The 22,696-nt window shown below is 41.6% G+C and overlaps 1 protein-coding gene across 7 annotated transcripts in view; it reads right to left on the bottom strand.

Moving 5' to 3' along the window:
* Positions 1–18,203, bottom strand: part of TMEM196 (transmembrane protein 196) — a 29,286-nt gene extending 11,083 nt beyond the window's left edge. For 4 of the 7 annotated variants that reach the window (XM_060782114.2, XM_060782115.2, XM_060782121.2 and 1 more), the window contains exon 1: positions 18,033–18,203. In XM_060782114.2, coding sequence (XP_060638097.1) covers positions 18,033–18,203 — 171 coding nt within the window. The remainder of the gene's footprint in view (positions 1–18,032) is intronic. The other 3 variants (XM_060782117.2, XM_060782123.2, XM_060782116.2) reach the window with 2 other exon arrangements.
* Positions 18,204–22,696: the final 4,493 nt, after the last annotated feature.

Genomic DNA, 22,696 nt, shown 5'->3' with positions numbered 1-22,696 from the left:
ATTTAACAGAATGACTTTCAAACAGATATGTGTCTTATATTTTCTGATGCTGAAATTTTTAACAAAAAAGGCACTTCTTTGTTGTTCTAAGTTTAATTTGTCAAATCTCAATAAAACAGGCAAACTAATTTAGTTGCATCCCCCAAGCACTGTTCAAGAGGGGAGAGATAATTAAACACAGAAACTGTGCAAGCTGTTGAGACTATAAATGAAATCTAGAATGGGTATGAGTGGTATTTCCCATATTTATACAACAATTTTCATTAATCACTTATCTCATGCTAAAAGCCATGTTCCAGATGCATAATGCATACATATTCCAGGTCTCTTTCTCCTGCCTACTGACCTTCCTCTCCACAGTGTTTCACAGAGAGCAGGTTTTTTTTTCTAACCTGGCTCTTTCCACACATGTGGTACGATAATTTCTATACTTTCTAACCAGAATGGACAATTGACTATATGAATCATAGAGTTGGAAGAGACCTTATTGGCCATCCAGTCCAATCCCCTGCCAAGAAGCAGGAAAATTGCATTTAAAGCACCACCCACAGATGGCCATCCAGCCTCTGTTTAAAAGCCTCCAAAGAAGGAGCCTCCACCACACTCTGAGGCAGAGAGTTCCACTGCTGAACAGCTCTCACAGTCAGGAAGTTCTTCCTAATGTTCAGATGGAATCTCCTTTCTTGTAGTTTGCTCCCTCCTCCCTATGACTTCCTCTCACATACTTATTCATGGCTATAATGTCTCTCAGCCTTCTCTTCTTAGGTTAAACATGCCCAGTTCTTTAAGCTGCTCCTCATAGGGCTTCTTCTCCAGACCCTTGATCATTTTAGTTGCCCTCCTTTGAACACATTCCAGCTTGTCAACATCTCCCTTCAATTGTGTTGCCCAGAATTGGACACAGTATTCCAGATGTGGTCTAACCAAGGCAGTCATAGTTCTTTCCAAAGCATTTAGTGACTATCAGGGGACGCTGAACAGAACATGCCAAAAAAGAGTAGTAGTATATAACTTCCCAATAGACCCATTAATAGATAAAAGTACCAAATAAAATATTATCATATTTTATGAACATAAATTCAGAACTGGAATCACCTTGAGCAACTTTCTAGAGTCGTGTTCCTAGACTAGAATCTCACACAAACTTACTAGGATCAAACATTAGGGTACAACTCAACGATGTTAAAGACACGTCTGTTGTAGATGTTCTAACCCCATTAACTCACATAATACTCCACTTAAACATTATGGCTTCATTCTAGAGCAGTAGTTCTCAACCTCTGGGTCCCCAGGTGTTTTGGCCCACAACTCCTAGAAATCCCAGCCAATTTACCAGCTGTTAGGATTTCTGGGAGCAGAAGGCCAAAACATCTGGGGACCCACAGGTTGAGATCCACTGTTCTAGAGGAAGTTGTTTCTATGTTCTCCTGAAATCAATAGGAATTACATCACACTTGCGGCTAAGGAGACCCAAAGATAGAACTGCCTCAGGCATGTCCAAGCTGCATTTCCCTAAGGCAATTCATGGAATAACCCTGAGGGTGAATGACATAAATGCAACTGAAAGGATAATCACATGGGATCATGTCATGGAAAAATGCCAAACACTAGATTTCAATGGGATTTGATTCATCTATCGTATTTGTATCACAGACAGACTGCAAGTGAGGCAACCAGGCGGCAAGTAGTTCAAAGTGAAAACAGTCCATTCTTTTTATTCACGTTAGCAATGAGTCATTAGGATTTTCTGTAGGAATTATATTAATGCTAATCTGGCAATAACTTTAAAAATTACAGCATGCTTTTGTCCTTGCAATTAATAATGCTGTAATGAGAAATCTCCAACCTACCTCTAAGATTTCTCTGTCTGGCTCACCAGCCCCCATTCTGCCTAGATTTCCAAACTTTGGTGCTATAGGTTGTGAGATTAAGACTATGGAAGGTTCTGAGATTTCAAGGCCAAAATTTGAGACTTAGGACTGACCTCTTGTGATGTAACAAGGGTGAGATGACATTAATTGTAATACATTAAATACCAACCACAGTTGCACAGTATATGCAATTCAAAAAGAAACACTAGGAAGTGAAGACTTTCTCTTGATCCCATCATCGTCATAGGCATGTTTGGGGAGGACATGGGAGAGAATTTCTTTGTGGCTATTCCTATGTTGTGGAATTGCTTTCCTCCCTTTTTGATTTCTTCACGATGACACAAAAACCTGGATCTTTTTTGTTGCCTAGCCACTGCAAAAGGTCTTTTGAATGATGTGTGCTGTAAATGCTAAACTGTAAGGGTGTTTTAACTAGTTTTTCTACTGCTGTGAAGCAATTGTTTTAAATATAAACATTTAGTTAATTGCTTTTAAACATTGTACAGGTTAGGCATCCAAAATCTGAAATCCAAGACATAGGTGGCTAAGACACTGATACATTTGCTTTTTGATGGTTTAATGTACACAATCTTTGTTTTGTATACAGGCAGACCCCGAGTTATAAACATCTGACTTACAAATGACTCATAGTTAAGAAGAAGGGAGAGACAACAGGAAATTAGAGAAATATACCCCAGGGAAGGGAAATTCACTCCTGAAAAAGTTATCATGAGGAAAACGTGTTTCCACCGAAGCTTTATGACGAATCCTTGTTTCCACAACAAGCCAAATTTTTCAAAATCCAATTGTCACAGGGACAGAAAATGAGGTGAAATCTTCTGAACAGGGGCACAGACAGCAAAACCACAGGTGTCTTCACCCTTCCCTATGCTACGCAAAACGAAATAATATATACTATATATTTGGCAGGAGTTACACTTAAAATGTATCTGTTCTGACTTACATACAAATTCAGCTTAAGAACAAACCTACAAAACCTATCTCGTTCATCACTTGGGGACTGCCTGTACAATGTTTTTAAAAATATTGTATATAAAATTATTGTCAAGCTATGTGTATAATATATATAGAAATATAAGTGAATTTAATGTTTAGATTTAGGTCCCTTCTTTAAGATATCTTAATTACTGAGTTCCTGAACTTGCTGACTGAAAGGTCAGTTGTTCAAATCCAGGGAGCGAGGTGAGCTCCCACTGTTAGCCCCAGCTTCTGCCAACCTAGCAGCTGGAAAACATGCAAATATGAGTAGATCAATAGGTAATGCCTTCCATGCAGTCATGCTGGCCACATGACCTTGGAGGCATCTATGGACAACGCCAGCTTTATGGCTTAGAAATGGAGATGAACACCACCCTCCAGAGTCAGACTAGGCTTCATGTCAAGGGGAAACCTTTACCCTTTACCTTTAAGATATCTCATTATTTATATGCAATTATTTATATGCAATTATACATAATGAGATATCTTGAAGATTGAATCCATTTTTTTCATGCAAATATTCCAAAATTTGGGGGGGGGGGGTCCAAAACACTTCTGAACCCATTCGTTTCAAATTAGGAATACTCAAGCTGTATTGTGTTTTGCTTTAACTGTACTTTATACTGTACAGCCTCCTTGGGACCCATTTTGGAGTAAGGCAGGAAATACAGAAATAAATACCTTATTGACTGGTTCTTCCCTGAACCAAGCTACACACTCCTTAAGATCTAGTGATGGTGTTCTCTGTGTCTCACTAGACTTTATTATTCAGAGGGAGAGGTTTACCTGGCTAAGATGTGAGAGGAGGGACAAGAGGACATGTGATAACTTTGTGATTATTGCACACATGGAATATGTTATCTTATGGAAGGCAGGACAACTAAAGTGGGATCAATGTGTGATTTTCATGCCTGTGCTGGGCTTATTGTCAAAAAAATCAATTTAAAATGAGTCCAGAAGTAAATTCTGACTTTGGGTGCATCTGCACTATAGAATTAATGCAGTTTGATACCATGTTAACTATCATGGCTCAATGCTATGAAATCATGTGTTGTAGTTTTACAAGGTCTTTAGGACCTCACTACCTTTGAGGATGCTTGCCATAGATGCAGGCGAAACGTCAGGAGATAATGCCTCTAGAACATGGCCATATAGCCCGAAAAAACCTACAACAACCCAGTGATTCTGGCCATGAAAGCCTTCGACAATACAGGATCTCATAGTTTTGAGCCATGGCAGTTAAAAGTGGTCTGAAACTGAATCAATTCTACAGTGCAGGTGCACTCTTGCACTTCCAGGAATTTGACCAAGTTGTCCTGTTAAACAGGGGCTGCTCAGGGAAAGAATTAAAAGGCAAGCAATGTTTTCACAGCATTTGGTGGTCAGTTTAGGGTATTCATTGCAAAGAAGGAAGGGAGCAAACAAGCAAGGACATTTGGTGGCCAAGACAGCATCTCTAAAGGTCACAAAAAGGGGTTTTGGGTTTTTTATGGTCAATTTCTTGCCCTATGATGTTTGTCTGCGGCTGTTCCTTGTGCTTTCCATATTCAGTGCGTGAGAATGTTCTGCCAAGCTTTTGGTATGGTGGGTAGGATGAGATTTTATATGGTGGATCCTGTTTTGAGCTCGTCTTCTGCTGAGACTCTTTTTATAGTGTTTGACTTTTATACCATTATTATGGATTGTGCTGTGTTAGCTGCCATTAGCTGCACTGAATAATGCAGATGCTTTAGAAAGGGAAGGGGGGTATAATTTTAATGAATTCCATAAAATAGATTGGCAATAAGTACATACATAAATAAGCATGCAGCGTGCTGAACTGGGAGCCAAGGGAAGGAAATGAATTGGACTACAAAGGAAGAAGCAAACGTTCATGTGAGCCAGCCCCATTTTAGGAGCTAGGCCCAGAGCGCCTTTTGAATACAAAGTTTCTGCCCTGATTTAGAGGACATGAAGAAAGGTATCTCTAAATATAAAGAGTAGCCTTCTGCAATCTTGTGCCTTCCAGATGGGGTGGATCATGTGTCATTCACCTTTCTTTTCAAAACTGGCTTCTAGATTTCAGTCGACCACTTTGAACAAATGCCTTCTCATTCTCTTCTAATTTTATGCTGCTACTAGGATCTTTATAGTGATCCGATCCTTAACATCAGTATTATAATTAAATATCAACAAGTGTGTTGTGGTATCAGTGTCTATGTGTTCCTAACAATACTGACAAAATGGTGACTGTAGTTTATCAAGGGATGGTGCAAAATAAGTAAATGTTACTTTACTCTTTGCTTACCAATTTTTAGCGTTAGCCACTCTGAATCTCCTTTCAAAGTGAAGAAGCAGGATGGATGATGATGACAATGACAACAACAACATTTTTTTTCATGTCAGGAGTGACGTGAGAAACTGCAAGTCGCTTCTGATGTGAGAGAATTGACTGTCTGCAAGGACATTGCCCAGGGGACGCTCAGGTGTTTTGATGTTCTATCATACTTATGGTAGGCTTCTCTCATGTCCCTGCATGGGGAGCTGGAGTCAACAGAGGGAGCTCATCCGTGCTCTCCCCGGATTCAAACCTTCGACCTGTCGGTCTTCAGCCTTGCCGGCACAAGGATTTAACCCATTGCGTCACCAGGGGCTCCATCAACAACAATAGCAATAATATATCGGACTCCCCACCACTCTCTCCAGTAGATAAATACTTGCATACTAGTGCAACAATATTCTCTCTGTATATATGTGCCTTCAACTTACTTGGCAATGTATGGCAACCCTGTTAATTTCATGGAGTTTCCTTAGGGAAAGAATACTCAAAGATAGCTTTGTTAGTTCATTTCTCTGAAATATAACCTACAGCACCTGTTACTCATTGGTGGTCTTCCATCCAAGTAGTAACCAAGGATGACCCTGTTTAGATTCCATGATCAACAATATTCTATTTGAAGTATATATGTGAACTAATGGTATTTAACATATCAAGTATCTGGCCCTTCATTCCTGAATCCAGAACTCTTAGATGTTTTCCTTTTAACTCTTAATGCAGTTCCTCTTAGCCATCTTTTTCTAAATGGTATTTTTAAGACTTCCACTTCTATCTCCCTCTTTATCTTTATTCACTCCAGCACATTCCAGACCATATTTTCCCGTCTCATTCTCTCTGCTCATTTCCAATAATTTGCACACTCTGCAACTCAGTCCAACTTATGGTAATCCAAAAGCAAACCTAACATGTTTTTTTTTCCTCTCCAGAGTGTGTGAGACTTTTCCAAGTGAGTTTCCATGGCTAGACAGGGAACCAAACTCTGGTTTCCATAGTCATACCCCAAACCGCCACACCATGCTGGCATATAAATATTTTTTTGCAATAAGGCACATTCATCTTATATTATCATGTCATTATATTATATTCTTGCTCATTATATTATTATATCAATGCCTTGGATGATGAAATGAAAGGCATGCTTATCAAGTTTGCAGGTGACACCAAACTGGGAGGGATAGCTAATGTCCCAGAGGAAGGATCAGAATCTGAAATGATCTTATCAGATTAAAGACATGGGAGAAATGAATCAACAGGGAGAAATGTATTGTACTATACTTAGGCAATAAGAATGAAATGCACAGATATAAGATAGATGACACCTGGTTTGATAAGAGTAAATGTGAAATGGATCTAGCAGTCTCAGTAGATTGTAAGCTGAACATGAGTCAACCGTGTGGTGCAGCCGCTAAAATGTATTTGTGGTATTTTTTACAGTGTTTATGTGTTTTAATTGTTCTGTAACCTGCCTCAAGCCACAAGGAGAGGCAGGTAAGAAATAAAATAATAATAAGTATTATTAATTGATACATAACAAAGATTAGTACACAGCAAACAAGATCACTACGCTGGTTTTTGTGTTGGATCATACATCATACACTTCTCATGAGTCTAGGACTATGTGATGCATCAGCAAATAATGCATGAAGATACATGTAAGGTGGCCTTTTGCAGCTAACAGATGGCGATTTTGTCTGCGCCTATTGTTTTTAAATGCTGTGCCGATCACCACTTGGGACCATATTTACTGGTTTGTCCCAGAGTCTTTGAAATTCGATCTTTAAACCCTCATATCGTGTATTATTATTATTATTATTATTATTATTATTATTATTATTAAAGCCAATGGAATTCTGGGCTGAATCAATAGGAGTATAGTGTCTAGATTAAGTCATAGTCCCACTCTATTCTGGTTTGATCAAATTTCACCTGCAATACTCCTTTGCAAAGGAAATTTAGCGTGATGCCATGTGTTTAACTTTGTGGGTTTTTCCCCATTATAACTATATTCTCAATTTGCTTCTGACATGATAAATAAATAACCTGGAATACTGTGTTCAATTCAAGGTACCACAATTTAAAAGAATATTGGGCAACCTGGAATGTGTCCAGAGAAAGGAGACCAAAATGATCAAAGGCTTAGAAGCCAAGTCCTATGAGTAACAGCTTAGGGAACTGGGTATGTTTAGCTTGGAGAGAAAAAAGGCATGCCAGCCATGTTTAAATATTTGAAAGGATATCACATTGAGGAGAGGGACAGCTTGCTTCCTACTGCTCTAGAGACTAGGACACGAAGCAATGTGCTCAAATGGCGAGAAAAGAGATTCCACCTAAACTTTCAAAAGAAATTCCTGATGGTAAGAACTATTTGTTAATGAAATATGCTGACTTAAGTTCCTTCTGCACAGCCATATTATTCAGGCTATCAAATCAGAAAACCCCACAATATCTGCTTTGAACTGGGTTATCTGAGTCTACGCCCAGATATTGTGGGATTTTCTGCTTTGATATTCTGGGATATAGGGCTGTGTGAAAGGGCCCTCAGAGAGTGATGGAGTTTCCTCTGGATGTTTTTAAGCAGAGGATATGTGGCCATCTGTTGGGAGTGCTTTGATTGTGTTCCTGCATGGTAGGGCGTTGGACTGGATGACCCTTGTGGTTTTTTCCAATGCTATAATTCTATGATTTTATGTCATCTTATGTCATATAACAGGACACTAGTCCCATCATCCATGGCCACCATGGCTATTAGCTTAATAGCTACATTGAATGAAAATGATCATATTGGAAGTAATGCTCCAGCCGCATATTGAAAGGCAACTACATATATAGAGGATACAGAATGACTCCTAAACAGCACTGAATGACCACAAACACAAATCTCCTGTAGGATTATCAAATTAGGCTGTCTAAATGGAAGACAGCCTTCAACTTTGCTGCCACTTATTTCTGAAATTACACTACAGAAAGATCAACTTTAAAATCTTAAAACTAGCAACATAATATACGTGAATTGCAAGTGCAATGTGCCTGATTCAGCCATATATTTTAAAAGATCATTTTTCATTTCTCCCTCTTTCTCTCTCTGTCTCTGTGTCTGCCTCTATACTGTCTGTGTATGTATTATCCATTTGTATGTATGCCGTTCATCTTCTGAACAGTGTCTGCCTGTGAGCTCAACATACTCTTCCGATTGGTTGTACTGTTTCTATGGAGAGCCGGCTCATTCTTTTGAGTGGTGGATTTCAAAAAATCTAGCAATATTTCTATTCACCTCAAGGGACTAATTACAATGAGAGCTGTATGACTATGAAAAGCAACACAAGTACAAAGGCACGCAGAATTCAACAACTGGATTCATTGCCCTTTCCTTATCTCATCCAAACTCCACATATTTACCTCTGTATAAAAATAAGAGAAAAAGCTATTCACATACCTTAAATTAAATACATTCAAACTGATTGATCTCAAATCCTGTATGGTAAGACTCATGTTTCAATGTTTTGTCTTCGCACAAATACAGTGGGAACCACCAAAATGTAGATTGTAGAAGAAGAAAAGATATCTCTCTCCCCAGCTTTTTAATATGGTCCCTGTTATCTCATTTGCTCTTCTCCGATACATTAAGCCCTCTAGTCTAGACCTGAAAACCTCCTATGCATTTGCATTTGTAATGAGTAAAAGCAGCATACTCTGAGGAACCTAACTGAATTGCAATTCTGCATTAACAAGCCACATTCAGAAATAAGTCTCATTGTGTTTCATAGAAGTTGTCTCAAATGACTTTTATCTTGGATATGGCTTTTGCATGAACAAAAATAACACAAGGAATTGGATTACTTTATATTGCAGTTAGTCTATGCTATGGTTATGCTATACTATTGCTGTCAATATTAATTCAGTATGGCACTGAAAGAAACAAATTCTATTTTAGACGTAAATACCCTACAAAGAACAAATCTCTTCTGACCTTCGAAGCTAAGCAGGGTCAGCCCTGATTAGTAGTTGGATGGAGACCACCAATAAATACCAGGTGCTGGAGGCTATATTTTAGAGGAAGGAATTGGGGAAATAATTCCTGAGTATCCCTTGCCAAAGAAATTCATGGCAACATCAAAAGTCAACAGGTGACTTGAAGGCCTCTACACACAAACATTGTAATAGAGGAAGCTGAGAACCAGTGTGTTATTGTATTCTGAATGTCGGATTGGAACTTGAGGATACCAGAGTTTGAATCCTCACATGATTGTGGAAACCCAGTGGATGAGCTTCGGACTTCAGCACACTAGAGAAAAAATCCGGTTTCTCCCTCCTGTAGAATTCCGGGGTTTGTAGTCTATGGAGGAACCTTTAATGGCCTCACTAAACTACAAACCCCAGAATTCTGCAAGAGGGAGAAACTAGTTTTTACATAATTTTTTCTCTCTAGTGTGATGAAGTGGCCAATTACATCACATTCTCCCAACCTCAGATGAGGGCAATGGCAAATGTCCGCTAAACAAATCTTGCCACAAAAAACTATGATAGGTTAACATTTGGGTGGGGATTTTTTGTGTCAGGAGTGACTTGAGAAATTGCAAGTTGCTTCTGATGTGAGAGAATAAGCCACCTGCAAGAATGTTGCCCAGGGGATGCCTGGATGCTTTACCATCTTGTGGGAGGCTTCTCTCGTGTCTCCACATGAAAAGCTGGAGTCAACAGACAGGAGCTCACCCTGCTCCCCGGATTCAAACTGACAACCTTTCAGTCAGCAGTCTTGCCGGCACAAGGGTTAACCGATTGCGCCATCGGGTGGTAAGTTGGAAATGACTTGAAGGCAGACAACAGCCGCTGTAAGTACAGAAACAAGTTTGAAGTACTCCAGTGTTACAGAACACCTTTTTTTTCCCAAGGAACTCTGCCTCACACCATCTGATACCTTTGACTTGTTTTTTACATTGGAAAGGAGGCATGACAACCTTGGCAGTCAGGTCATTAATTAATTTTGCCTACTTGCAGGTTTTTTTTTAATCAAAACAATAAAGCTATATATAGAATGCATTGCATTAAAAATAACCACCAAAAACTACAACAGATCAGAAACTGACCACCATAAAAACAATGACAAAATAATAAATTAAATGTTACAAACCTGAGTATAAATAAATCAGACCAAGCATGGAGGAATGATAAAAACTTATTGCGCACTTAAGAGGGCTTGACAGCATGTTCTGTCCCAAGTACAGTAGCTTCCTTAATATTTTGAGTGTCCCTTTGATAAACTCCTGAACTCAACTATATGGAAACCTTGGAGGACCAATTTTGTTTGGGGTTGTTTTGCAGAAGAGGGATCTCACTCATACCATTCACTCACCAACCCACCCATATTCTATATACAATAATATTCATCTTTTACCAATATGTGTAAAAACAAATTGATTCACTTTGGCTTCAAATACACGCTTTAATTATTTTGGATTTATGTAAACTAAGCTGCAGCAGCCTTTTAACCATTGAATTGCAGTGATCACATATTATATTAAATCGTTTTCCTATACTTTATTCATGTTCAGTATATTTTATTGATGGTTGTGTTATATTAAGGTGAAGATATTATTAGCCACTTAGAGCACTTTGCCTTAAAAAAGAGAAATGGGGAGCAAAGGTGCCTAGATATAAATGAATGAGAAAATATTTTATTTGGCAGCCTAATTGGGTGTATTAGTGACTCAAAATGTGTAATAGAGATGTGTGTGATTTCAGTCCAAGTCAAATGGGATACTTAGAGTTAAGGTTTCCATAGTAACCTTGCCTTCAGCTGCTTATGTGTGAAACTGGGCTTCTATGTAGTTGCAGCTATTTGAAGAGAGAAATGGGTCAAAGGGTGTTAATTACATTTCTGTGTTATGTTATTTTTAGGAAGTGTGCATATAAATCTGGTTTTTGCTAATGGTTCTACTTTTCAGAAGTTCAAAGTAATTCATCTTTCCCCTCTTCTGATTCATGCTAACTATGGTATCTGAAATCACTAGAGATGATACCAAAGCAATTGGTTTTCCAGCCTATTATGCCCTAATTCCACTTATTCCAGCATAAATCTCATTGGACTCTCTGGTGCCTTCTTCAGTGTGTGTGTGTGTGTATACTTTAGACATTTAGACTGTGCTGTAGCCTGAAAATATGTAAGGGAATTAAGAGCAGATCTATAATTGCTTTTTTCATGTCAGGAGTGACTTGAGATACTCCAAGTTGCTTCTGCTGCAAGAGAACTGGCCATCTGCAAGGACGTTGCCCAGGGAATGCCCAGATGCTTGATGCTTTACCATCCTTGTAGGAGGCTTCTCTCATGTCCCTGCTTGGGGAGCTGGAGCTGATAGAGGGAGCTCATCCCCGCTCTCCCCAGATTCGAACCTGTGACCTGTCGGTCTTCAGTCCTGCTGCCACAAAGGTTTAATCCACTGCACCACCGGGGGCTCCTATTATAGTTGCTATAGTCCCTGTGCAGTGTTTACCAGAAACATGGTAGATGATGGTCTGGATCATAATGTGGCCATTATTGCATGAAGGTGCGATTGCTTACGGCTCTTCCAAAAGCCAATGATTGGGGGCATTTAAGTATGAGGAAACTCATAACCTTGCCTTTTCTTGGGAGGCAATGAGTACTGTACTGCTACATTATATCTGCAATTCAGCTTGAGGCAAAAGATGCACACTCTATTTCATGCCAACTGGACTAGTAAGGTCTTCTGAGATACCTGAAGGCAGCAAAATAGATTAAGGGGGTGTACAACAAGTTATGTGGCACACACCAGCTCTATCCTTCAAACAAACTAAAAGACCCATGTAAAACAGCTACGAAACTGCCATGGCTCCTGATAGTGTATGTCATTTAAGGTTATTATGTCACTCTGCCTAGTAGGAGAGCCAGGACTGCAGAAACTTAATCCAGTTGCACAGATCTACAGTCTGTAGAATTCCTTGAGGGGAGACAATGACCGTTTAGCAAGTGTTGAGTGACCAATTGAGGATATTCCTGTTCCTGGCTGAAGTTCAGCTAACTGAGGCCAAGCTCCTATATCACCACTGAACTTCGGCAAGTAAAAGAATCCTATGTGCCCTTCTACACAGGCCTGAAACCCAGGAGAAACTGGGGTGTTTTTTTTTAGTTCCTCCTGAGTTTCTGTCCCCACCCTGGGCTTTCCCTCAAGGGTTGGCTAGATGCCATCCTGAGTCAACCAAAGATTGACCAGGGATGACACCCAGCCCCTCTCCAGCCCCCCATTTTCTCCTCTGAACATTACCCAAGGGCCTGCCAGCAGTGCAGGCCCTCTAGAGCATACTGCTGATGCATGAAAATGATGCATCAGGAGGTGGGGGGGGGTGTCCCAGTTTGGACACCTCATGTTAACCCATGATCGGTTGTGGGTTTGAGGCCTGTGTAGAAGGGCCTTAAAGCTCTTCTCTGATCACATCAAGTACTCAAACTACTTCACTTTGACAACACTTCCTATTATGATCATTCAGTGACTGGTGATGAGCAAGGAAAACTGGAGAACTCTATGTTTCCATAGTCAGGCATAGAACAAAGCTATCACTTTTCAAAATCTGTCAGGGATTTCTGGAGGTCTCAGTTGGTAATGTGTCTGGCAATGGGATACATAACCAGATGCTTCTCCAATTCCCTTTCTCTACCAGTCTGAGTGGTTATGAAGCAGTGCTCTCTGTGAATCCTGAAAACTCTTCCTGAGTCTATGGGTGGGGATACGGCTTTGGTCCCCACAGAGGAAGGAAGAAAATACCAATGCTTTTCATGATCTCAAAAGATATATGGAGAGCATATGCAATTAATATAAAAATATTTCAAAAGTCATTACAAAATTAGGGAGCACTGGCATTTCATTTCTAAAGTATAGTTAGTATAACAAGAGTAATGAAATGTCGTTACTTTTTCGCTGTAGTAATTATGCATAATTGCTATAATTCAGGAAACTTCAAGACTCCTTTCTCCCTCATTTTTACTGTTGGGGTGGAACATGCTACAATGGTAGAACATGTTTACCACTGTTAGCCCATCAGGTTTCAGATGGACTATCCATGGATTTTTGGGGAATTTTCCAAATCTTTAAACAACATTTTAAAAAATAAAACTACAAGAGCTTTCTCCTTGAATTTTTATATACAATGATACATGATAACAGGGGATCATTACCCCCAGCTTTCAGAAATATTCATACATGTACTGATTTTAGGATTTTTTTTTTAAAAAAATGGCAAAAACATAGCCACAACAGCTATCTCATTAAATGTCTCTCATATTAACCAATAGTAAACAATATCAACTAATTCTACATTTTCATAGAATCCTAGAGTTGGAGGGAACCCCAAAGGGCCATCTAGTCCAACCACTTCTTCCAGACAGAAGGAAACCATCAAAACTCTCCTGACAGATGACCATTCTTCCTCTAAACTAATTAAGATGCTTTCCCTATTGAGTTGGAAGGGACCCCCAAGGGCCATCCATTTAGGGATTTCTTCCCAGCCCAGCACTGATTTACTTACTAGAAGTATCAGTCGGTCTTTCTCCTTGCAGATTCAATAATTTATTGGAACTCTGGCTGGCTGCTGCCCTATCCTAGCTTTCTGGTGCTGAGCAGAGTTCTGGGAATTCTGGGAAATCTAGTTTAGGGCAGGGCCTTTTGAAATTTCTGGCATAGGTCTCCTCACCTTCCCAAACTACATTTCCCTGAGTTCTGAGCTTTCTCAGTCTCTTTCCCAGTGAACTCTGCTCTCTGCTTTCCCTCTCCTAATGGCAAGAGGCCATTAATTTAAAGAGGAAAGGCAGCCTTTTTGGCTTTGCTTTGCTTTGCTTTCTTGCACTGAAAATGAAACTAACTTTGGGAGGCTTCCAAGATTTAGAAAATACAAATAAAAAGTATTGGGTAAGTATTGATTCTTAAGTGTTTGGCATGGGCCATGGCCATATGTTGGATATTGCTTCGTAAGTACAAAGTTAATGAATTTAATCTGACTTACAAGAAATAATGGCAAAAATTGCACACCCCTAATGCAGACATATATTGGACTTACATATGTTGCCATCAGGATATTTTTGCATATGTTACTAGCAGGATGCTGTCCAGAGTGCTAGTAATTTCAGCTATTTTACTAAAACATTCCAATGTTTTAACAGTTTTATGGTTTTGTTACCTGAATTGTTTGTATTTTATAGCTTTATAAAAGTCTCACCTTGAAACTTTTAAAAGTGAAAAATTACCTAGAAAAGTTTTAATCCATGAAAAAGAACAAAAACAAGTTTGAAACCAAATACTTTAGAGGAGATACTCATACTGCAGAGTTGGGTTCATTTAGGACCATTGCAGAGTACAGAATTAGGCTCATTTAGGACCATTGGTTTCAGGAAGCTTAAGCATGCCTCACTCTGCCTTGGGTTTGAACCACAAGACTTCCTTCCACAACATGGTGCCAGTCACATTTTGCTGAGAAGTCAGTTAGTGCTGAGGTTTTCAAATCCCTATCATGTGCATGCCATCTGTCAATCTTGTTATTTTTAATTTTGTTAACTGTACAGAATCCACCTGGAAGTACTGTGCAAGGTGACTTTATAAAGGCCCTTTGCAGTGAATATTAATAAAATGTCATAAATCCACTGTGTGTTAAATCATCTAGTTCAGATTGCCCATATACAATAGACACAATTAGGCCCTCATAAGGGCAGGTACATAAAATACCAGTAGGGAGACTTGGGGGTAAAAACAAAGAGCAAGTCTCTTACTTTGACAAAACAACACAAGAGCTAATAAGGGCTGCAAAACCAACTGAACAGCATTAAAAGATGTCCATCTATCCATTGATATAACGCAAAAATATCCATAATTTTATCCAAGACTTTTGCCTTTTTCTGCTGTACATTTTTAGATTCAGCTATCTATCCAAAATCTTTTGACTGAAGTCATGCTGTCCACACAGGTCCAGTTGCCCCTGTTCCACAAATTCTTGGGGCACCTAAGAGAGTTCAGCCTCCTTCTATGGATGCTTCTTTTGCTCAAACAATATTAATCCATCCACTGTTGCTTTCTATTTTCATGAGTAAGATTAAATATATGGCAATCATGCCAAGTAGACATTGAATCAAGATAAAGAAAGATCCTTGTGCTATTCAGTCTTAAAAAATGAAGAAATTATGCATGCAGAAACATTTTCTTCATTATTATAATTTCTTTCCATTTCATCCCAGCTGTCGAAAAGCATCATGTTTGATCGATGAATGTACTTCTCTTTCCGTTCTTATGAAGGGTTCCTTCTGTTGAGATTATGAGTCCTATGACAAGATAGTTTTGATTTTCTTTAATTTACAATTAAAATTACTGTAATTTTAATTGTATGTATGTATGTGTGTGTGTGTATATATATATATATATATATATATATATATATATATATAAAAGCTAGCAAAGAAATATTTTATATATGGTAGATGCAAATTGAAATGCATCCAACAGCTTATCCCACTAATTACAATTGCAAGTTCCTCTGGATGTCCCAAATAAGTGATCTGGAGACTTATACTATACATCAAACTGGTTTTAATCAAACTGGACACAACTTTAAGCATACTTAAATCCTATCCCATTCAATGAGATGGAAGGGCGCTATTAAATTTTCATTGAGTCCAGTGGTTGTTTTTTCATATCAGGAGCGACCCGATAAACTGCAAGTCACTTCTGGTGTGACAGAATTGGCCGTCTGCAAGGACATTGCCCAGGGGATGCCCGGATGTTTTATCGTCCTTTGGGAGGTTTCTCTCATGTCCCTGCAAGGGAAGCTGGAACTGACAGATGAGAGCTCACCCCGCTCTCCGGATTTGAACTGCTGATCTGTCAGCACAAGGGTTTAACCCATTGGACCACTGGGGGCTCCTATTGAGTCCAGTAAGAATTAAATATGGCTACTTTCCACACTTTTCCCACAGAAAGAAGTTCCATTAAGAAGACTTTGTTCCAAGGAAGGTGCTTTGGACTCGAATGTCTAGCTTTGCTCATCACACACTGCTTGTAACATTTCTGAATTCCAATCCCCCACACAGTACACACCTTCAATAAAGAAATAATTGTGCTTGATATAAATATATACAAAGGGAATTTGTAGCATGTTTGAGATAGAGAAAGACGTTTTTTGTAGTATCAACTTTTGAAAACTGGGTCTACTTCATCAGATGCATTGGCATGAAAGCTGATGCTACAAACTACTTAGCCTCAGAGGTACAACAATATCCCTTTGCATACTGATATTACAGATGAGCACAGCATATCATTTGGGTAGGATGGGATTTAAAAATCTCCCCGTCTTGATGTCGAAACATCAGGTTTGGGTCCAACTCTACAGTGAAAATAATTGATCCAAATGGGCTGAGAGATGCCAGCCCACAAAGTGAGCAAGTATGAATTGTGAGCCTCCAATGAAAGCCTTCCAGCATCCTAAGAAAAAAAGGCAAAGGTTTCCCTGACAGTAAGTCTAGTCGTGTCTGACTCTGGGAGATGGGGCTCATCTCCATTTCTAAGCCAAAGAGCTAGCATTGTCCATAGACACCTTTAAGGTCATGACTACAGCATGGAGCGCCGTTCCCTTCCCACGGAAGTGGTACCTATTGATCTACTCATATTTGCATTTTTTTCAAACTGCTAGGTTTGCAGAAGCTGGAGCTAACAGTGGGAGCTCACCCTGCTCTTGGATTTCAATGGCCAACCTTTCAGTCAGCAAGTTCAGCAGCTCAGTGGTTTAACTCACTGCGCCATCCAAGAAGTTGGATCAAAATGTTTCTCTGTCTTGATGCTGGGTCCTGCTCACCAGAAAATGATGTCGTGCTTCAAGAGTGCCTAGCTACATTCTCTTGGGCCCAATACCCCCCAGCCTTTTGAAACCTGTCTTTGGAATGGTTTAAAGCTAACCCAAAGTGAGTTTCATTTTCAGCTAAAGGAAGCAAAGCCTCTCAAAATCAGTTTCATTTTCAGTGCAAGGAAGCAAAGCAAAGCCAAAAAGGCTGCCTTTCCTCTTTAAATTACAGTAGAGTCTTGCTTATCCAACACAAACAGGCCAGCAGAATGTTGGATCAACAAAAATGCTCGATAATAAGGAGGGATTAAGGAAAAGCCTATTAAACATCAAATTCGGTTATGATTTTACAAATTAAGCACCAAAACATCATGTTTTACAACATATCGACAGAAAAAGCAGTTCAATACACGGTAACCTTATGTAGTAATTATTGTATTTACCAATTTAGCACCAAAACATTGCAATGTATTGAAACATCTGTGGATCCAGGCAGGAGGCAGACTGCATTGGATAATACAAAACATTGGATGAGCGAAGGTTGGATAAGCGAGACTCTACTGAAATGGCCTCTTGCCATTAGGTGAGGGAAAGCAGGGAGCAGAGTTGGCTGGGAAAGAGTTACAGAAAGCACAGACCACAATCTCGGTTGGACTGAGTTGGAAACCCAAGTTCCCCCACTTTCCAAGCGAACTATTGCTAAGCGCAGGGCCCAATACTCGTAGGGATAAAACCTCAAAGAAAGGGAGGGAGGGGATCCTTTTCACCTCTGGGAGTTCAGATAAAGTTCAGGTCCTTTGGGCCTATGGTGTCTCCAGGGCTGGCGAGGGAGGGGTCTAGTCCTGCTGCAGCATGCAAACCAGCAAGGCAGGGAGCATGCAACCTTGCAGGAGAGAGTGGCCCAAGGGGGACGAAGCCGGGGAAGGAAGGGGCTACTACACACAGGCGGTCACCGTCAAACAGCGCTTTTTTCCCGTCAAGAGAGCGATTGAGAGAGAGAGTGAAATGGCTTAACGTACACACACCCCGCTCCATACCGGAGAAGAGTCTCCCAGCTGCGTGGCCCGCTCGGCGTTGGCCAGCACCAGGCTGAAGCTGACGGCCCCCACGGCCACGCTGGAGACCCCCAGCCCTATCTCCAGCACGGAGAGCACCAGGAGGCTCCCGATGATCTGGCCGCTGGTGCACATCCTCGCTCGGTCATCGTTCCTGACACCAGGTCAGGGAGGCAAGCGGCGCCTTCGCCCCGGGAAGGATCGGGGGAGACCCCTTCCCCTCCAGAGCAGGCAAACTTTCGTCCCTCCTTCTTCAGCAAGTGGGCATCAGCCCCAGCGAGGAGGAGGAGGAAGGAGAAGGAAGGAAGAGGAAGAGGAGGTAAAGAAGAGGAGAAAGGGGGAGGAGCGGAAGAAAAAGAGGAGAAGAAAGGAGGAGAGGAAGAAGGGGAAGAGGAGGAGGTAAAGATGATGAGGAGGAGGAGTAGGAAGGGAGAGGAGGCGTTGTGGAAGAAAAAGAGGAGAAAGGAGGAGGAGGAGGAAGAAGAAGAGGAAGGAGGAGAAGGTAAAGAAGAAGAGGAGGCACAGAAAAGAGGAGAGGAGGAAGCAGAGAGGAAGAGGAAGAAGAGGAGGAAGAAGGAGGAGGTAAAGAAAAGGAGGAGGAGGAAGGGACAGGGGGAGGAGAGGAAGAAGAGGAGGAGGAGAAAGGAAGACAGGAGGAAGTGGAAAGGAAGAGGAAGAATAGGTGATAAGGATCCTCTTCCTTTCTTTGAGGAGAGGAAGAGGAGGAAGGAGGAGGAGGAAGGGAGAGGGAGAGGAGAGGAAGAGGAGGAGGAGGAGGAGAAAGGAGGAGAGGGGGAAGTGGCAAGGAAGAGGAAGAATAGGTGAAAAGGATCCCCCTTCCTTTCTTTGAGTTCAGGAAGAGGAGGAAGAAGAAGAGAGAGGGGAGGAGAGGAAGGTGGAGAAAGGAGGAGAGAAGGAAACGGAGAAGAAGAGGATGAATAGGTGCAAAGGATCCTCTCCCTTTCTTTGAGGAAAGGAAGAGAGGAAGACAAGGAAATGGAAGAGAATGAAGACGCTGGCTACTCTCAAGTCGAGGCTCCTTCTTCACTTGATCGTGGCTCCCAGCCTTAGCTTGGCTTCTCTGGAAAACAGGGAAGAGCTTTGGGTCTTCTCTTCCTTTCCCCGATTCTCTTTGCTTTCCCTTCCTTGCAGAGGGAGGAAGAAGCCGCAGAAAGGTCTTGGCGAAAGCAGACGCCGCTCTCCAAGGTGCTGAATCCTTCTCCTCGCCGCTTCGCCTCTGTCTCCCCTCTCTCTCTGTGCGTCCGTCTCTCTCTCTCTCTCTCCTCCTTCCTTCCTGCTCTCCAGACACTTCCCAAATCACGCCGTTCTCTCTGGAGGTGGCATCTCTCACAGGCGCCCAATAGACCCAGCCGGGCGCATTTGGGATGCGCTTGCGCGCGTCTTCCTTGCAGCCCACGGCTGAGTCTGACTCTGAAAGTCTCTTTCTCCCTTCCTTTTCCTTCTGGAGGCTGGCGAAGGCGGGTTCAAATCAACCCCACCGGCTCCTTCAGAGCCTCCTCTAGTGAGAAAGACAAAGCTTGAGACAGAGAGATATAGAGAGAGAAGAGAGAGAGATCGACCTTGCCTGTTGGCCTCCTTCCCTCTCATTGGAATGACCTCGCCAAGAGTTGGCTGGAGGGAGGGGGCGCCCAAGGAGGAAAGCCCTCCCCAGAGAGAGGCGAGCAAGGACCTGGACCCCGCATCGCCAAGGGGAAAGTTCACCACGCACAGCCCACGTTGAATATATTGTTTATATAGAAAGAGTCCTCCTATACAACGCCTCCAAGCGCCTCCGTCTGTTTATGGCCCCAGATCCCCTCTGTGATGGAAGATGGAAAGCAGCAGGAAGCCAGCGGGGTGCAAGACTTCCAGCACTGACTGCTTTCTGCCTCTCTTTACGAAATACTGGAAGCACGTTATATAAATACTCCTCTTCCGGTTTACGTGTTCACCATAACAAACAAACATGCAGGGAAAGGATGAGAGTCCCCTTCCCTCCCTCTTTAGAGAATGAGATGCCCTCTGGGAGTTCTGACCCCCATCTATGAAACAAAAGAGGGGAGACATAGAATCACAGAATCATAGAGTTGGAAGAGACCTCATGGGCCATCCAGCCCAACCCCCTGCCAAGATATAGATATATATTCCCTATATATAAAAAAAGTGAGAGGAGGCAGTGGAAAGGAAGCTTTCCAGCAGTTGAGAGGCTTCCAGGAGGGATGATTTTCAGGTATCAGGTTATAGCCCTGAGCAATACCTGCAAGCCACATGACTAAGTGAGCTAATCCCATTCACTACCTTGGGAAGCTTTTTTGAAATAATAGCTTCAAGTACGAGGGAAAGGGTAGGATAAAGGTTTTTCCCTGACATTAAGTGCAGTTGTGTCCGACTGGGGGTTGGCGCTCATCTCCATTTCTAAGTCGAAGAGCTGGCATTGTCCATAGACACCTCCAAGGTCATGTGGCTGGCATGACCGCATGGAGCACCATTACCTTCCAGCTGGAGTGGTATCTATTCATCTGCTCACTTTTGCATGTTTTCAAACTGCTAGGTTGGCAGAAGCTGGGGCTAACAGCGGCAGCTCACCCTGCTCCCGGATTCGAACCTGTGACCTTTTGGTAAGCACTTTGAGCAGCTCAGCATTTCATAGAATCATAGAATTGGAAGAGACCTCATGGACCATCCAACCCCCTGCCAAGAAGCAGGGAAATCGCTTTCAAAGCACCCCAAGCAATTTAACCCACTGTGCCACTGAGGGCTCCAAAAACAGAGTAATTTTTTTACCAAGGACATGAAAGGGTAAAGTTTGGTCTCTGTGGCAGCACTTTTATCATACCTTTCTCTCCTTCCTAACCCATCCTACCAGTGGTTGCTTTGACTACCTCCTAGGTATGTACTTGACTAAGAGCCTGCATTGCCTTGAAGCAAGAACATAAGCTTCAGGGATTGTCTGAAGTTAATCAGGCTGGTCAGTGCCCTAGATGAGGAACTAAACATCCTAGGGATGCTTCCTTGATTCTGTTGACAGAAGAATGATGGGATATAAATGTAATAACATGGACAGAAGCATTATGTGGCAGTGAGCCTGATTCTTATGGTTATCTCTTTAACAGTGGTATGTGTCTTTTATGGTAGCATTTGCCATAAAATACGCCACTCTTCCTCAACTATGTGCCCTCCAGATGTGGTGGAGTATAACTGCTGACACAGACCGTTTTTTTTTAACCCCCGGTGGCGCAGTGGGTTAAAGCCCTGTGCCGGCAGGACTGAAGACCAACAGGTCGCAGGTTCGAATCCAGGGAGAGGTGGATGAGCTCCCTCTATCAGCTCCAGCTCCTCATGTGGGGACATGAGAGAAGCCTCCCACAAGGATGATAAGAAAAAACATCAAATCATCCAGGCGTCCCCTGGGCAACGTCCTTGCAGACGGCCAATTCTCTCACACCAGGAGTCACTCCTGACACAACAACAAAAAAAACACACACACACAGACCATTAATTATTGGACATGACAGCTAGTGGATAAAAGAAATTGTCGTCCAAACTGCAGGAAGACATTAGGTTGAGGTATGTCAAAATCACAAGTGATGATATTAGCTTCTATATTATACATGTATCTATATGTATCTATATACAAGATTTTCCCGGTAGCACAGCAGGTTAAACTGTTGAGCTGCTGAACATGTTGACCGAAAGGTTGGCTGTTTGAATCCAGGGAGCAGGGTGAGCTCCCACTGTTAGCCCCAGCTCCATCCAACCTAGCAGTTCAAAAACATGCAAATGTGAGATCAACAGGTACCACTCCAGTGGGAAGGTAATGGTGCTTCATGCAGTCATGCTGGCCACATGACCTTGGAGGTGTCTATGGACAATGCCGGCTCTTTGGTTTAGAAATGGAGATGAGCACCTCCCACCAGAGTCGAACTTGACTAGACGTAAGGGGAAACCTTTACCTTTTATATGTGTATCAGCTGCTTTTTAGATTTTGGTGATATTAATTTTTAGACTCCTGGAAATCCTTAGCCAGTATGACTATGGTTTTGGACTTTTAGCCCAACAATCCCTGTTTGCAAGCTCTGAGTGTATCTCAGATTCATATGGATTTATAGTTCCACACCTGTTTTTGTTTCTTGGCAGCTGCAATTTTATTAAAGAAGAGCCAGCATCCCTGCAGGGTTTTTCCACAATGCCCAGATACTGTTAAGGATGTTGTTTCCTGTACTTTGAGGTAGTGTTGGTCAAGCTAGCTTAACATTTCTCACCCCTCACACCTACTTGTAAATCATAAAAATATGACCTGCAGATGGATGGGTAGCAGCAGAAGTAAGGGCAGACAAAAGGGCATTGGTGTAAGTCGTTCAAACTGCAGGTAGCAAAAAAGGTTGTGCCACTGTTGCATGGTCTCATTCAGTTTCAGATACATAGACTGAAAGATCTTAGGGATGGGTTTCCAAACATTAGCACAGATTTTAATGGCATTTGCTTAATCAACACTTTGGTTGATGCAGTTTAATTAATTAATGCAGTGCACATTAATGCAGTGCTACACAGTTGCTTCCACATCCATCACATGGAAATCAATGGGTGTGATCGTTTTGTAAGGTTGCAAACGTTTTGTTGAATCATGA

This window comes from Anolis sagrei, chromosome 6, assembly GCF_037176765.1.
Source record: "Anolis sagrei isolate rAnoSag1 chromosome 6, rAnoSag1.mat, whole genome shotgun sequence".
NCBI classification, from domain to species: domain Eukaryota; kingdom Metazoa; phylum Chordata; class Lepidosauria; order Squamata; family Dactyloidae; genus Anolis; species Anolis sagrei.
This window is presented reverse-complemented; position numbering and strand designations above follow the sequence as displayed.